The 13,734-nt window shown below is 49.6% G+C and overlaps 1 protein-coding gene across 1 annotated transcript in view; it reads left to right on the top strand.

Moving 5' to 3' along the window:
* The window catches only part of MCCC2 (methylcrotonyl-CoA carboxylase subunit 2), a 38,316-nt gene extending 30,056 nt beyond the window's left edge, over positions 1-8,260 (top strand). Inside the window, exons 13-17 of the mRNA XM_058656419.1 lie at positions 809-875; positions 3,329-3,485; positions 4,236-4,350; positions 5,115-5,200; positions 8,065-8,260. Coding sequence (XP_058512402.1) covers positions 809-875; positions 3,329-3,485; positions 4,236-4,350; positions 5,115-5,200; positions 8,065-8,182 — 543 coding nt within the window. The 3' untranslated portion in view covers positions 8,183-8,260. The remainder of the gene's footprint in view (positions 1-808; positions 876-3,328; positions 3,486-4,235; positions 4,351-5,114; positions 5,201-8,064) is intronic.
* Positions 8,261-13,734: the final 5,474 nt, after the last annotated feature.

Below are 13,734 nucleotides of genomic sequence, written 5' to 3'. Positions count from 1 at the left end.
AGATGGATGTATAAATGTTTTGTAAAAGCTTTGTTCCATTTGCTCAAAAAGCAGAATGACAGGGAGGGAGACATGGAATGAGAAGATTTTGCCATCTGCTGGTGCTCACAGCCAGTCGGGGCTGGTCCTGGCTGAAGCTGGGAACCTGGACGTTTGTCCTGGTCTCCCATGTGGGTAGCAGGAGCCCAAGGTCTAGTGACATCGTCCACAGCCTTCTCAGACATGTTAGCAGGGAGCTGATGTGAAGTGGAGCAGGCAGGATTCAAACCAGCACTGCAGTATGGGATGCTGGCACAGCATGTGGCGGCTTAGCTCAGCTGCCGCAACGCCAGCCTCTATAGAGAGGTATATTCCATTATGATCTTGGTGCATGAGAGAATTTCAGATGGTGATCAAAATGTAAATATCATCTTGATATCCTGAAAGAGCTTGCATTCTATCTTTTCTAAAGCGGTGAACTGGAAGATTACCTTGTAACAAAGATCAGCCATTCTCCCCAACAGCAGATGTTTCCTCGGAGTTGAGTTGCAGCTGTTCTTTGGGATGTTGGACTGAAGTCAGCCATGACTTGAAATGACACAGGTGCCCTGTAGCCTGGTGCTGGTGGTGTCACGATGGGGTGGTCCTGCACAGATGCACTGTCCTCTGCCCTGCTGGAAAGGGGGCAGTGCCGTGGACAACAACACGGTCAGACAGCCAGGCCTTGTAGTTTTTCCCATCTTGGACCCAAGGCATGGCCTTTGTAAAGTGCGTGATGACTGCAAAGTCCCAAGCTCCCGTTTAAGAGGTTGCTGTGGCTTATTTGCAGGGTGCCCACTTCATCCAGCTATGCTGCCAAAGGAATGTTCCCCTGCTCTTCCTGCAGAACATCACTGGTAAGACAACAGCTGAGTGAGCGGGCTGCCTGGATGCCAGGGCTGCACGGCCTCGAGGGGCTGGCGCATCTGACCGCAGAGCTGTGCACCATCCAAACAGCACATAGTCCTAGAGCTCTTCGTGTTTGCTTTCTTGCTTTAGGATGTATTTTATTTGAAAGGCAGAGTTATGGGGAGAGAGAGGTCTTCTATCCGCTGGTTCCATCCCCAAATGGCCATAATGTCCAGGACTGGACCAGACTGAAGCCAGGAGTCCACAGCTTCGTCTGAGTCTCCCACGTGGTGTAGAGGTACAGGCACTCAAGCCTTGCTCTGCTGCCTTCCCAGGCGTCACAGGGAGCTGGATGGGAAGTGGAGCAGCCGGGACTTGGACTGGTGTCCGTGACGGGATGCTGTCCCTGCATGCAGCGGCTTTGCGTGCCCCTGAAACGTGCTTTCGAGAGTGTCTTTAGGATTCACACACTTGCTCTGTGCATGTTAAATATCTTGAGGCTGTTGTGCACAGTTTCCTCATGACTGTTTCTGAGTTCTGAGAGTCATGAACAGTCAGATGGCCTGTCCTTTGCACACATCCGCAGAGCTATAGGCCCTCGTCTGCCGGGGCACAGCCTGAGCTTCGCCAGGGGCTGCCATCTGGCCCACTGGTTCTTTCCCAGGGCTCTGCTTGCCCCTAAGTCATGGGCCTCCCTTCCTGTCTCTGTGTGGTTACTTGGGGCGCACGTAGAACCCAGATCACTGGATTTGAGTTTGGCCTGCCGAGTGTTTCGCCTGCAGTGGGAGGAGAGACTCTTACTGCCTGGGGTTGGGGTCAGGCAAGGCTTCCCGAGGAGGGAGGGTTGGGCTCTGGACAGTGCATGGGGTGGAAGTCAGACCGGCGAGGACTCCTCTTCGTCTTGTGCCTGGCGGGCACTTGCTGAGGCTCGCAAGGAGTGCTATGCAGATGGCTGCCCTTGGATGTGGGGGTTCAGGCCAGTGGCCCTTTTCCGAGTCACGATCCGGGGATTATGAACCACATGGTGTAGAGCTTGGAAGTCACCTGCGGTCTTCTTCTGTTTGACCTGTGCTGAGCTTACCCGTTGTAAGCTTACCCTTGCAGCATCTCCTTTGTAGATTTCTATGTGGAGTTGTACAGTTGGCTTCTGGCTGAATCTGGAGCAGAGAAAAGCAGCTACAGCTGGCCACGACAGAGCAGGCATCTCTGAAATAAGAGCTGGTGTGGGGAGGGCTGTGTGCTGGGAGGGGCTGAGCAGCTTGTTTCGTCCGCAGAGCCGAGGAGCCAGCCAAGTGATGATGTGTTTTTTTTTTTTTTTTTAGCTGGGAAGGAGGATTTGAAAAAAATTGATTGAGGTGGTTTCACTCTCCTTTTATTATTGTTATTGTTACTTAATTTTGAAAGGTGAGAGCATGAGGAAGACATAGACAAAGAGACCTGTTTTCATTCGCTGTTCAATCCCCAGTGCCCGTGTGGCCAGGGCAAGGCCAGGGCCAAGGCCAGGATCTGAGAGTGCGGCTCAGATCCCCAGCATGAGTGGCAGGGACCCGATGACTTGAGGCATTACACCAGCTGGACTAGAACCAGGAGATGGAGCTCGGCATCCAACCTTGGTACTCCGGTGTGGGAGGTGGAGTGCCTTACCAGCTAGGCTGGGTGCCCTCTCCCTGTCCTTTTGAAAGCATGATCATCTCCAGGTGGCTGACAGAGGCAGAGTGTGTCCAGTCCGGGCAGCCAGGGGTTGTGGTGCCCCGGCTGGTGCTGGTTGATACTCCCTGGGAATCCACTAGAGTGTCCGAGTCATCCAGTACTGGAGGTGTGCAAAGCTGTGGGACTGGGGGGAAGAAAGGCCTTTGTCTGAAAGCTGCTCAGGGAGGGAGGTAGCTGAAGGTTGACCTGCTGTTTGTCAGGTGGAGCGGGAGGTGCCCCAGGTGCCCCAGGTGTGGAGTAAAGCTTGGAGCAGTTCCAGCGTGGGCTCTAAACAGGTAGAAGAGCCCTCCATGACAGTGAAAGACACCATTTTTCTAACCTTGCTACTGAGTCTCTGTCAGGGACACCAAGTGCCTCCATGAAACATTAATCTTCATCTCATTAAAGTTTAAACCTTGGCTTTGGAAGGAACAATCCATGTTGTCAAACCAGGTCAGTGAATCCGGAAGCCCTCATCTTGGCCTGTGCGGTATTGCTTCCATAGTGGGCATGTCACATTCTTTCATTATCAAATGACTGCTCTGATGCCATCCTTGCGTGGCTCAGATGTCTCTGTGTGTGCTGCCAGGTGTAAGGAGTTAGCAGAGGGGCATTTTATTGTACCTTCAAAAGCAAACTTTGTAAGGAGCGGAGGTCACACATTCCTACTTGGTCAGGGTGAGAGAATATTGAAGGCAGGATGTCCTTGTGGTACCTGGGTGGGCTGGACATCTTTCCTCACCTATGGCTCTGTTTCCGTTCTTCCTCCTAGGATTTATGGTTGGTAGAGACTATGAAGCAGAAGGAATTGCCAAGGATGGGGCCAAGTTGGTGACCGCAGTAGCCTGTGCCAATGTGCCCAAGATAACTGTCATCATCGGGGGGTCCTATGGAGCCGGGAACTATGGGATGTGTGGCAGAGCGTACAGGTGGGTCGTAGCCCCCGTACTTTCTGAAAGAAACACACTAACAGTGTAATCAGAAAGAGTTCATTTCAGAAAGAGTTCATTGTACTGCCATTGGTGTCGTCGGACCAGGTGAGATTAAATGTAGTGTTCAAGGCACTGTTTGGGACAAATTTACAGTGGGAGTCATGACACATCAGTAATGGCTGATCGTGAAAATACTGCATATTAAGACTTGTGTGTTGGTAGTTAAGGGCTGGTTTTATGAAAGGTTAACAGATTATGTAATTGTATGTACTGGAAGAGAAGGCTGGCAAATCAAGGGAATGACCACGTAGCTTAGATTAGTGGCACGGTAAGGAAAATGGCGAGTACATAACAGAAAGCAAGTGGGAGATGGATCAGCAGAGTCCCATCTGGGTTGAAAAGGTTGAGTGAGTTTAATAACCCCTCAGTGAAGCTAAAAAATACGCAGGTCGCTCAGGACCAATGGCAGGACTGGGAAATGGGATGTGGCCACGGCTGAAAGGTGTCACCAGACTTGACACCAGAGTCCCCTGGGGACCCGGATGGCCACAGCCACGCTCAGCCCTCCCGGCAGGGGGTCAGTGTGCAAGAGGGTCCATGCAGGTCCCTTCAGGAAGCTCTGTAGGTGACGGCGGCGCAGCTGGAAGCAGAGCCTGCGGCTCACAAGGCAGACGTGGGCCCTGCGCACCCCCTCTGCCCTCTAATCACTCAGGTGATTAACTTGTTCTTCCTTTTCTTTCTCTGCAGCCCACGGTTTCTCTACATCTGGCCTAATTCTCGCATCTCGGTGATGGGAGGAGAGCAGGCAGCCAACGTGTTAGCCACTGTAACCAGGGACCAAAAGGCACGAGAGGGCAAGCAGGTAACTGGTGCCTTTCCCTCCTGCCTCAGCTCAGAGCATGCTCACCAGCAGCTGTGGCTCGCTCACACAGTTGCTGCCTCTTTTTTTAAAAAAAGCTGCTTCTTGTGGGTCCTTTTGGTGTGAGCACTTTAAGTGCTGGTAGGCTTCCTGCGAGTGCCCACGGATGCGGTGCGTGATCCTTGGTTCTGTGCAGTCGGGGAGGCCTTAGCCTGTTCTGCTGACAGCAGCTGACTGCATTTTCTCTGGTTGGCCTTGAGTGGGAGAACTCAGTCACCCAGTGAGACCTGAATAACATCAGCAGGTGGAGAACCAGGCCAGTCAGCATGTGGCTACTGTTAAAATGAAAAAAAAAATTTTTTTTTTAAAGACTTATTTTATTTATTTGGAAGGCAGAGTGCCAGCAAAAAAGGGAGAGACAGATTGTCCACCTGCTGGTTCCCTCCCCAAATGGCTGCAGCAACCAAACCTGATCCAGGCTGAAGCCAGGGGCCTAGGACCTTTCCCAAGTCTCCCGCATAGGTGTACAGCCCTGCTTTCCCAGGCCATAAACAGGGAGCTAAAATGGAAGTAGAGCAGCTAGGACACGAACCTGCACCCAAGTGGGATCTGGTTATCTACCCGATATGGCATCCCTCCCCTGCACTCCCTCCGTGTTGTGTTCTGTTGCTTGTCACTTGTGGTTGTTCAGGGTAGGCATGCAGCTTGGATGCCTGTGGCCCGTTGTCCCCCTGCAGTTCCCTGACGCCCGGGTCCTTTTCTTGCAGCTCTCCAGTGCTGAGGAAGCTGCCCTGAAGGAGCCCATCATCAGGAGGTTCGAAGAGGAGGGGAACCCCTACTACTCCAGCGCCAGGTGGGAGCCAGAACAGACCTTGCCCTGTAGGTTGTGTCATGGCCATCTCACGGGGACCCAAGTGGGTGGGACGGCACAGCAGGCTGTATCATGGCGCTGTCTTGGGGACCTGAGTAGGTGGGATGGCACAGCCTCACGGGATGCAGACCCAGGGTGCACTCGCACACCATTGACTGCTTGCTGTGTACTGGTGGCGTGCGGGTCCTCTCCCTGACTTCCCTGTGCTGTGAAGCCACCACCAGCGTCTGGCCTGGCTCCTCCCGTGAGCCACCCCAGTTTCAGGTGTCTGGAGCCTGGCAGGGCCATGTAGCCCACAGGCTGGGCTCTCAGGAGTTGGTTCTGATTTCTGTTTACCACTGTGCCCTCTTGTCCTAGTCCTGTGTCTGTCTCTCTCTCTGTCATGTCTCATAGTGGGTTTTGAACACCCGCTAGTCCAAGTACTCAGTGTATTCACTGTGTGCATCCAGAGGGTGATCAGTGGCCAAGATCTCCATGGTAACGGATGAGCTGGCTGGCCCAGCGGCAGCCTCGCTGGCCCGTGCTTTTGGGCTTCTCTTGGCGCCTGTGATGTCGGGCAGCCTGACTTCCCTTGGGCAGATGGAAGGACTGTGCCTTATGATCAGGCTGTGCTGTGGTGGGTGATTAAGAGATTTTCCATCCGTTGATTCACTCCCCAAATGCCTTCAGTAGCCAGGCTGAATCCAGAAGCTTCGGACTCTCCAGGTCTTCCATGTGTGTGACAGGGACTCAGTACATCACCTGCTGCAACACAGGGAGAGCCTTGGCAGGAAGCCGGAACTGGAAACAGAGCCAGGATTTGAATCCAGGCACTAATATGGTGTATGAACGTGTCCCAAGCCACAAAGCTGCCTCTCCACTTTCCTAGTGGCTGTTGAAATATTAACTGTGGAAACTAGTGCATTGTGGGTGAGCCAATATTAACTTGTTCTTCACTCCTGGCTAAGACAAGTCGCCTCTTGAAAAAGATCACATCCTGGGCCCGGCGGCGTGGCCTAGCGGCTAAAGTCCTCGCCTTGAAAGCCCCGGGATCCCATATGGGCGCTGGTTCTAATCCCAGCAGCTCCACTTCCCATCCAGCTCCTTGCTTGTGGCCTGGGAAAGCAGTCGAGGACGGCCCAAGGCTTTGGGACCCTGCACCTGCGTGGGAGACCTGGAAGAGGTTCCAGGTTCCCGGCTTCGGATTGGCGTGCACTGGCCCGTTGCGGCTCACTTGGGGAGTGAATCATCGGATGGAAGATCTTCCTCTCTGTCTCTCCTCCTCTCTGTATATCCGGCTTTCCAATAATAATAAAATCTTTAAAAAAAAAAAAACAAGAAAAAGAAAAAGATCACATCCTTTATTATTTTCTTACTTTAGGATTTTAGGGATCTCATTCAAGGCAGGAGATCACATGGGTCAGATGGGGTTATCTTTGGAAACCGATGTTGAAAGCCAGGTTTTTTGTTAACTTGGCAGTTGCTCGACCTTTTAAGGTCCTTGGTTAGGAGCTAACAGTCCCTGGCCTGCTTCAGTCATAGTGCATTGGCTGAACGTAAAACTGCCCGACCTGGGCAGTTAGGCTTGGGCAAGGCTCTGTGTGTTTGCAGAGTGAGGTCATCCGTCAGCTGGGCCAGGCCCTCCGTGTGTGCTGCCTCCCTCTGCCCAGCTGCTGTTGGCAGCCTCCCTCATCAGGCCTTTGCTTAGAAGCTCTCTCCAGAGCTTTGGGAACACAGTTGGTGTGTCTCCCGTAAGGAACTGTGCTTGCTTTGGGAGTGGTCAACCAGCCCCTGCCTCCTTGTGTGTGCTGGCTGACGGTGCTCAGGCTGCAGAGAGAGGCTGGACGGGCAGTGCACCCATCACAGGTCTTCTCATCGGCCCTTGTGACTTCAGGGTCCCTGTGATGAATGTTTTATGAGCAAAGGCTTGATTCATATCTGTCACCGTAAGAACAGTTTAATAATTGATGTCACGGCCAGATATTGAAGGCAGTTTGTTTACAGAAAGCAAAATTGCCACCTATTAATAACCTTTAGAAAGCAATACTTCTCATTTTTCAACTAAATAAACATCTTTTTTAAAAAAAAAACTTCCTTTGACAGTGACTTAAAGTTATGACTGTACATATTTTTCCTATTGTAAAAATGTATTTTACATCAAAATATAATGAATCCTACTCAGTAATTAAGCTTTATTTATTTATTTGAAAGGCAGAGCAATATAGCGAGCAGGGAAGACAGGGGACAGAGACCTTCCATGCGCTGGCTCGCTCGCCAGTGTTCACAACAGCCACTGATGCGTGAGGTGACGCCAGGAGCCCACACCCTGGTCTCCTGTGTGGGTGGCATGGGTCCAGCGCCTTGGGCCTTCATCTGCTGACTCTCAGGCACATTAGTAGAAAGCTGGATCACAAGCAGAGCAGCTGGGACTTGAACTGACACTCTGATTTGAGACGCTGGCATTGCAAGCGAATGCTTAACCTACTGTACCGCAGTGCTGGTCCCTCACTTGAGGTTATTATCTGGATCCCTGTGTCTCTCCATATTAGTGGCAGAAATACAGCAGGTTGATTTATAGAGTGTTGTGGGCAAAAAGAGAACAGGAGAACTTTTCCCAAAATAAGTAAGCATATTTGTAGGCCGGTGATCACTTTGAGAGTTCTCACGGTAAGCTGTTTGTAGCATCTTAATCTCTGTGACATTCGTTGGTGGCTTGAGACAAAAGCCGTGCATGTTTTTTTTCTTTTTACCTTCCCTTGACCACTTCTTCTGTTGTGAGAGCGTAGTGCACAAAGCTTGACACCTGTGTTACCTGAGTGGTGGTTTGATGGCAAATTCATTACCATCGCTTTCTGTTCTTTTGCCAGGCTGTGGGATGATGGCATCATTGACCCGGCGGACACCAGGCTGGTCGTGGGTCTGAGCATTAGTGCTGCGCTCAACGCTCCCATCCAGAAGTCTGAGTTTGGCATCTTCAGGATGTAACTCGAAGAGAGAATGTCTTCTGTTGGACGTGTACCAAAAAGCAGCAACTATAATAGCCTTAAGATTTTACACTTTTTGAACATGTGGTTATTACAGTGAAAAAAAATTTTTATTTATTACTGAAGATACTTATTTTTATTTGGAAGGCAGAGTTCCAGAGTGAGAGAGAGGAGGAGAGACAGAGAGATCTTCCATCTGCTGGTTTACTCCTCAAATCGCTGGTGGGGCTGTCTGAAGCCAAGAGCTTCTTTTGGGTCTCCTACATGGCCGCAGGGTCCCAAGGACTTGAGCCATCCTCCGTTGCTTTGCCAGGCCACAAGCAGGGAGCTGGATGGGAAGTGGAGCTGCCAGAACTAGCGTCCATACAGGATGGCAGTACCACAGGTGGAGGTTCAGCTTGCTGCTCCATGATGCCAGCCCCACTGTAAAGAAATTATTTAGATCGCAATACTTTGTATTTTTTCTGCTTTGAAAATATCAACAAGGATACCTAGTTGTTGCATATCAATTCCTTGTAGGTTTTCCTAAAGGAAATTAATTTTACATTTATAAATCAAATCAAATTGAAAATCATGAGGTGAAGAGAATAATTTCCAGCCATCCTTTTTATCCTGTGAGCAGCATGAAAAGCTGTTTAATCTGTGTGGATCTTACTCATTTGATTGTTTTGCTGATTACGCCTGATGCCCTTGTCTTGTTTTAAAAAGCCATCTGTTACTTTTCCCTCTGGCCCACGCTAACGTGTTCCCTGCTCCCTCTGCGCCTTTTCGACGTCCTTCTCCAGCAGCGGTGTGTGAGGTTCCCCTGGATCTCCGGGCTGCTGAGAACGAGTGGGTTTAGCTCCACAACAGGCGAGGCAGCTGCACGCTTGCTCCCCTAGTCACTGTTCTCAGCTCCCCTCGCTGAGCGCTGCAGGTGCTCCGCCGACGCCCTGGGCCTTCCCTCTGAGTTCTGTGCGCCTGCCCTTCCTTTGTTGTCATCCTGTACGTTGATTATTTGCCATGATTTCTACTGGCTATGAATAACGCAGGAATAGCTTTAGTTTTCTTACACTAGTAAGGCATACACATATGTATTATGTCTTTATCTGTATTTATGCACACACACAGAACATTGAACCATCTTAAGTGCATAGATCAGTGGCCTTAAGTATCCTCATCATTACCATCACCATCATCACCACCATCTGGATCCAGAATTCATCCATGATCCATAACTGAAACTCCTTATCCATTTCCTGCTAACTCGCGTTCCGCGCCCCGTCCTCCCCTGGGCCGGCACGCATCTTGTTCTTCCCAGGCCTGTGTTTCTCACGGCTTCATTTGTTTCTGAGAAGCCATTCCAGCCCCGCTCTTGGCTTCAGTAGTGATCAAAATGCGGTTGGTTTTCTTGCATACGCAGTTCTTAACATGGTCCCCACCCCCCACTTCGTATCTGCCTGCCTCCCGGGTCTCCTCTACCCACTCCCTGGCCGTCACAGAGGAAGCACACACTCAGCTGTCATGACCTGTTGATTTGGCCTCCTAACTCCCCCCTTGAGTGGCCTCGCTTCTTTCCATTACTGCCACAGGCTGAGGTCACACTTCCCCCTCACTCAGCGTCCTACCATGGCTTCCTATACAAGTGCCGACCCCCGAATGGCCCTCCACAGTCTCCTGCACCCCTGTTTTCACAGGCATGTGGATCCAACCATTTTAGGCAGCTCCTTCCTTGGAGTCTAATGTTCCTGCTGCCTGAACTGCTTTCCGGTCCCTTCTTCTGAGTGTTTTTTTCTTCGTGCTGACTTGCAAATGTCTCTGGGAGGTCCCAGGGCTGGGTCGGTGGCCCCCTATGCTCTTGTACAGCACACTGCCATGGCCTTCTGTGATACCGCCCTCCTGGGATGTGAGCATCATACAAGCCAGGAGCCTCCTGTGGACCCTGGGTCGCCCATGCCTGACATTCGGCAATGCTCAAATATTTGTTGAATGAGTGAGGAAAATAAAAATCCATATTGTAATTGATGTCTTCAGACAACACAGCTTTAAATCAAGGTGCTCGGTGGCCTGACCCAACACAGCTGTCTGTGCTTCTAATAAAGGTAGTATCCCAAGCATTTGTGTGTTATGCTCAATTTAAAGGGCTGCTTCTGCATACCAGGAGGTCAGTTTGTTTTTTTCAGGGGAGCATACGGGTAGAAGAGTTCAGTTCTGAGGTAGGTTGTACTTTTGTGAGGGACACACTAAGTATTTTAGTTTTTACTCGAAAGGCAGATTTTTGGACATCTCCCATCTGCTGGTTTATTCACCAAATGGCTGCACCAGCAGAGCTGCGCCAATCAGAAGCTAGGAGACAGGAGCTTCTTCTGGGTTTCCCAAGGCCTTGGCCTGTCCCACGCTGCTTTCCCAGGCCACATGGCAGGGAGCTGGATGGGAAGTAGAGCAGCTGGCATATTGGCCAGTGCCTGTATGGGCTGCTGGCACTTGGAGCTGGAGAATTAACCTGTTGAGGCACTGTACTGGCCTCTCAGTGTTTAACAGGCTCAGTGATGTTCTCTGCATAGAAACCATTACCAAGTCAGGGAGTTCTGGATATTTTAGGAGGTTTGCTTTTCCCTTTTGTGAAGCTTGTGGTTGTTAATAAAATCACAGATTATTTTGTATATTTCATTTTGTAACAAGCATTTGCAGTTGATTTACTAAAACAGGTAAGGCTTCTTCCTCCTACGTTCACTATTGTAAGTATGAATTTTAATGGAGAAGATACTAATTACTTAACATTTTGATAGTCCAATCATTAGCTTTTAAATTTGCTCCTCAGTGTGTAAGGAATGAAAAGAGAAAATTACTTTTATTTTTCAGTTTTTCTGAAAATATGTTTTCAAATTAGAATTTGTCTGAATGAGATGAACTAGGTAATTGTAGCCCAGTGTCATTTATCACATTTGTCTGAAGGTCTTACAAATTGTAAATACAAATGAGAAGGCACTTAAAAAGTACACGGGAAAATGGAATTACAAGATAATTGGTGCAAAGAAAATGAGAAATTCATAACACTTTTCTTAATGACTATTTCCATTAAAACGTTTTTGAAATTTATTTTCATTTTATTTCAGAGGCAGAGAGACACAGAGAAGTGTTTTCCATGTTCTGATTTGTTCTCCAAATGTTGGCAACAGCCAAGGCTCGGCTGGGATGGTTACCAGGTGACTAGAATCCAATCCAGGTTTCCTGCAGCGTGTAGGAGGGACCGAAGTCCTTGAACCCCCATCTGCACCTCTTAGGGTGCATGTTAGCAGGAGGCTGTGTAGAAGGGGAGGAGCTGGGACTTGAACCAGGCACTCCTGGTGTGGGCTGAGGGCACCCCAAACAGCTGCGCCAGATGTCGATTGTGAACTTTCTGAGGACCCCTCATGGACTTGGGTCTCAGCATTCTCTTACACTCAAATCAGCCCATCTTTGTATTGAATGTTCTACCAACGGAGGTGCCCTGGCACTGCTTACAGATGCCTGAGTTTGGGTTGATGATAAGACTTTCCATTAAATGTGTTCCTCGTTGGCATGCCTCAAGTTCTCCTGTATCTGGAATCAAATGCTAAGGATGAAGCTTAGTGTGAAGTGAAATGTCTGCACACCTTCTACCTCTCGGGCAGATGTGCATTCCAGACGAGGCAGCTGGAATCAGGGTACCCACTCTGGGACACCTGAGGGTGAATGGGGTCCTAATTAATCTCACCCAGAAGCATATGGCTGCAAGTAAGTGTTTTTTTGGGGGGGTTGCCCAGTGCGATTGCCTAGTGGCTAAAGTCCTCTCCTTGCATGCACCAGCATCCCATATGGGGGCTGGTCGTGTCCTGGCTGTTGCCTTTCCCATCCAGCTCCCTGCTTGTGGCCTTGGAAAGCAGTGGAGGACGGCCCAAGGTCTTGGGACCCTGCACCCTTAAGGAAGAACTGGAAGAAGCTCCTGGCTTCGGATTGGCTCAGCTCAACTCAGCTTGGGCCGTTGTGGCTGCTTGGGGAGTGAACAGTGGATGGAAGAATCTTTCTCTCTGTCCTCTCTCTGTGAATTTGCCTTTCCAACAAAAATAGTAATAATTAAAAAATATATTTTTTAAAAAAAGTTTTGTTTTGCTTTTTAAAGTTTGTGCTAAATACTTGTGACAGCCTGGGCTGGGCTAGGTCAAAGCCAACAGCTAGAACTCAGTCTAGGTCTGCCACGTGCCTGGCAGGGACCCGCTGCGTCTCACGGGTGGAAACAGGAAGCTGGACATCGAAGAGCTGGGATGCTGATAGGCTAGGAGCTTCCCAAGCTGAAATCCTTGTTGCACGTAACATCCTCCTTCCCTCCAGCCCGCTCACCACTATAACTCTAAAAAAATTGTAAGGTTTATGCTTATTTGCTTATTTGAGAGGCAGAGTTACAGGGGAAGAGAGAGGGAGAGAGACACAAGGAGATGTTTCATCTGCCGATTGACTCCCCAAATAACCACAATGGCTGGAGCTGAGCTGGTCCGGCGTCAGGAGCCAGGAGCTACTTCTGGGTCTCCGATTTAGTTGCAGGGGTCCAAGCACTTGGGCCATCTTCTACTACTTTCCCAGGCAGGGAGCAATAGTGAACGTGGAGCAACCAGGACTGGGAACGTCACCCACGTGGGATGCCCACACTGCATGTGCAGGCTTAACCTGTTATATACCACAGTGCTGGGCCCTTCATGATTTTTACAAGCCAGCATTCCAGATACCTGTATTGTAACTTCTCATATAGAGTTCAGTGTGGTTGCAACCACAGGGATGAGTTAGGATGATGGTTTCAACTCCCCTATCCCCGACTGTTAGTTTTCTGAGATCAGTGTTTCAGTATTCTGTCTTGTCTTCACAGAGCTGACCCAACTGCTCCTTAGGTTGTCAGAGGCATGTGAGAGACAACAAGGTTTTAGAAGGTGATGAGGCCTAAAGAGAAGCTATGCCCAGAGTTGTTTGTTACAAGTAATTGGGAGGAAAAACAACACGGAGACACACACAACCTCTGCAAGTGTATTTTTAGAAAGTGTTTCTTTCAAGGAGCAAAACCCGAGGAAAAATAATTTTCGAATTCTGAGACTAATATCAAGAGGAAGTATATTTAACCATTTTAAGAGGTTGAAGATTTATTTCAAAGGCTGTAAGAGCAAAAGAGAGGTTGTGCTGTTGATTTGCTCCCTGAACGCCCACGACAGCCAGGGCTGGGCCTGGCCACAGCGGGTCTCCCACGGAGGCCTGTCACCTGCTGCCTTCGAGGTGGGCTGGCAGGAAGCTGGGTCGGGATGCCAGAGACCCACGTGGTGGCTGCTGCCCCGCTGCAGGTGCGTGTCCCTCCAGCGTTCAAGCACAGCCCTATTAGTCACTCTCATATCTGTAGGATAGTTAAAAGTAATTTGTTCTTAAATTATTTGTGATTTAAGATCTCACAGTGTTTGTGGAAAATTTAGGAAGACAAAGTAAGAAAAGAGTGAAAAAAAAAAAAAACCCAAACCTAGAAAGCCTGCCCATAATGCTGCCACATGGGGTAGTTTCTGCTATTAGTTTTTTTTTTTT

The sequence above is a fragment of the Ochotona princeps genome, chromosome 28 (genome assembly GCF_030435755.1).
Source record: "Ochotona princeps isolate mOchPri1 chromosome 28, mOchPri1.hap1, whole genome shotgun sequence".
Lineage (NCBI taxonomy): Eukaryota > Metazoa > Chordata > Mammalia > Lagomorpha > Ochotonidae > Ochotona > Ochotona princeps.
This window is presented reverse-complemented; position numbering and strand designations above follow the sequence as displayed.